The sequence below is a fragment of the Penaeus monodon genome, chromosome 25 (genome assembly GCF_015228065.2).
Source record: "Penaeus monodon isolate SGIC_2016 chromosome 25, NSTDA_Pmon_1, whole genome shotgun sequence".
NCBI lineage: Eukaryota > Metazoa > Arthropoda > Malacostraca > Decapoda > Penaeidae > Penaeus > Penaeus monodon.
Window position 1 is genome coordinate 29,919,184 of NC_051410.1, and position 858 is coordinate 29,920,041.

The 858-nt window shown below is 50.7% G+C and overlaps 1 protein-coding gene across 1 annotated transcript in view; it reads left to right on the top strand.

Annotated features, from left to right (window-relative positions):
- The first annotated feature begins 541 nt into the window (after positions 1 to 541).
- LOC119589361 (neprilysin-1-like) overlaps positions 542 to 858 on the top strand; it is a 9,049-nt gene continuing 8,732 nt past the window's right edge. Inside the window, exon 1 of the mRNA XM_037937978.1 lies at positions 542 to 659. Coding sequence (XP_037793906.1) covers positions 542 to 659 — 118 coding nt within the window. The remainder of the gene's footprint in view (positions 660 to 858) is intronic.

An 858-nucleotide genomic window follows, 5' to 3' on the forward strand; every position in this document is an offset into this window, starting at 1 on the left:
CCGAGTGATCAATGTGCCACAATCTCTGAAAAGATCCTTTCACTGTGGGAAGAGCAATAGTAAACTTATTGCTGGTACTCCTAGCTTCTAAAAAGTTAAACGAAAAATTCAAGTGTAAACAAGTTTATGAAAAAAGAGGGAAAAAAATGTTGCAGGGCTAAAAATAGCATCCGTCCAGCGTCCTGCCGCCTCGAAATAACCGGCCGCAGCCACGAGGATCCAAACAGCCTTGTGTACTTGGGATCTTTTTTTAATGAGGACTCAAGGCTCGGGTCTCTTTAAGCTCCCGGGGAAACTCCTTTTTCAGCACGTCACGCCACGCTACGCAGGGCCACGCCGTGCCAAGCCACGCCACGCCACGCCAACAAAGCTAAGACAAGCCTCATTTGACAAGCCACACCAAGCTAAGCCATGCTAAGTGAAGCTTTGCCAAATCAAGCCAGGCAACGCTAAACCAAGCCACTCTAAGCAAAGCTTTCCCAAACCAAGCCTAGTCTTGCCCCACTACTCAACTCAGGGCCTTACCACGCCAGGTCAAGCTATGCCGCGCAGAGACAAAGTCAAGCCAAGCCACGCTATGTCCGGCATCCACACCAACGCGAGAAACCGCCACGCCACAGCTGGCCGACGAGCGGTAAGGGGCTACTCCGAAGTCCCTTGTGCGTGCCGGAGCCGGGGAGGGGCTAGTTCTACAGGCCCTAAAGTATGCTTCTGGTGCCCTAGGTTGCGTTCGGGGCTCGAAGACGGGGGGGTTGGGGGAGATTCTTAAGAGGCGTTTGTTCAGGGTTATCATCTTCCAACTAATTTATTACTATGATAGATTTTATCTAGTACACCTATTACTAGTTCTTAGCATCG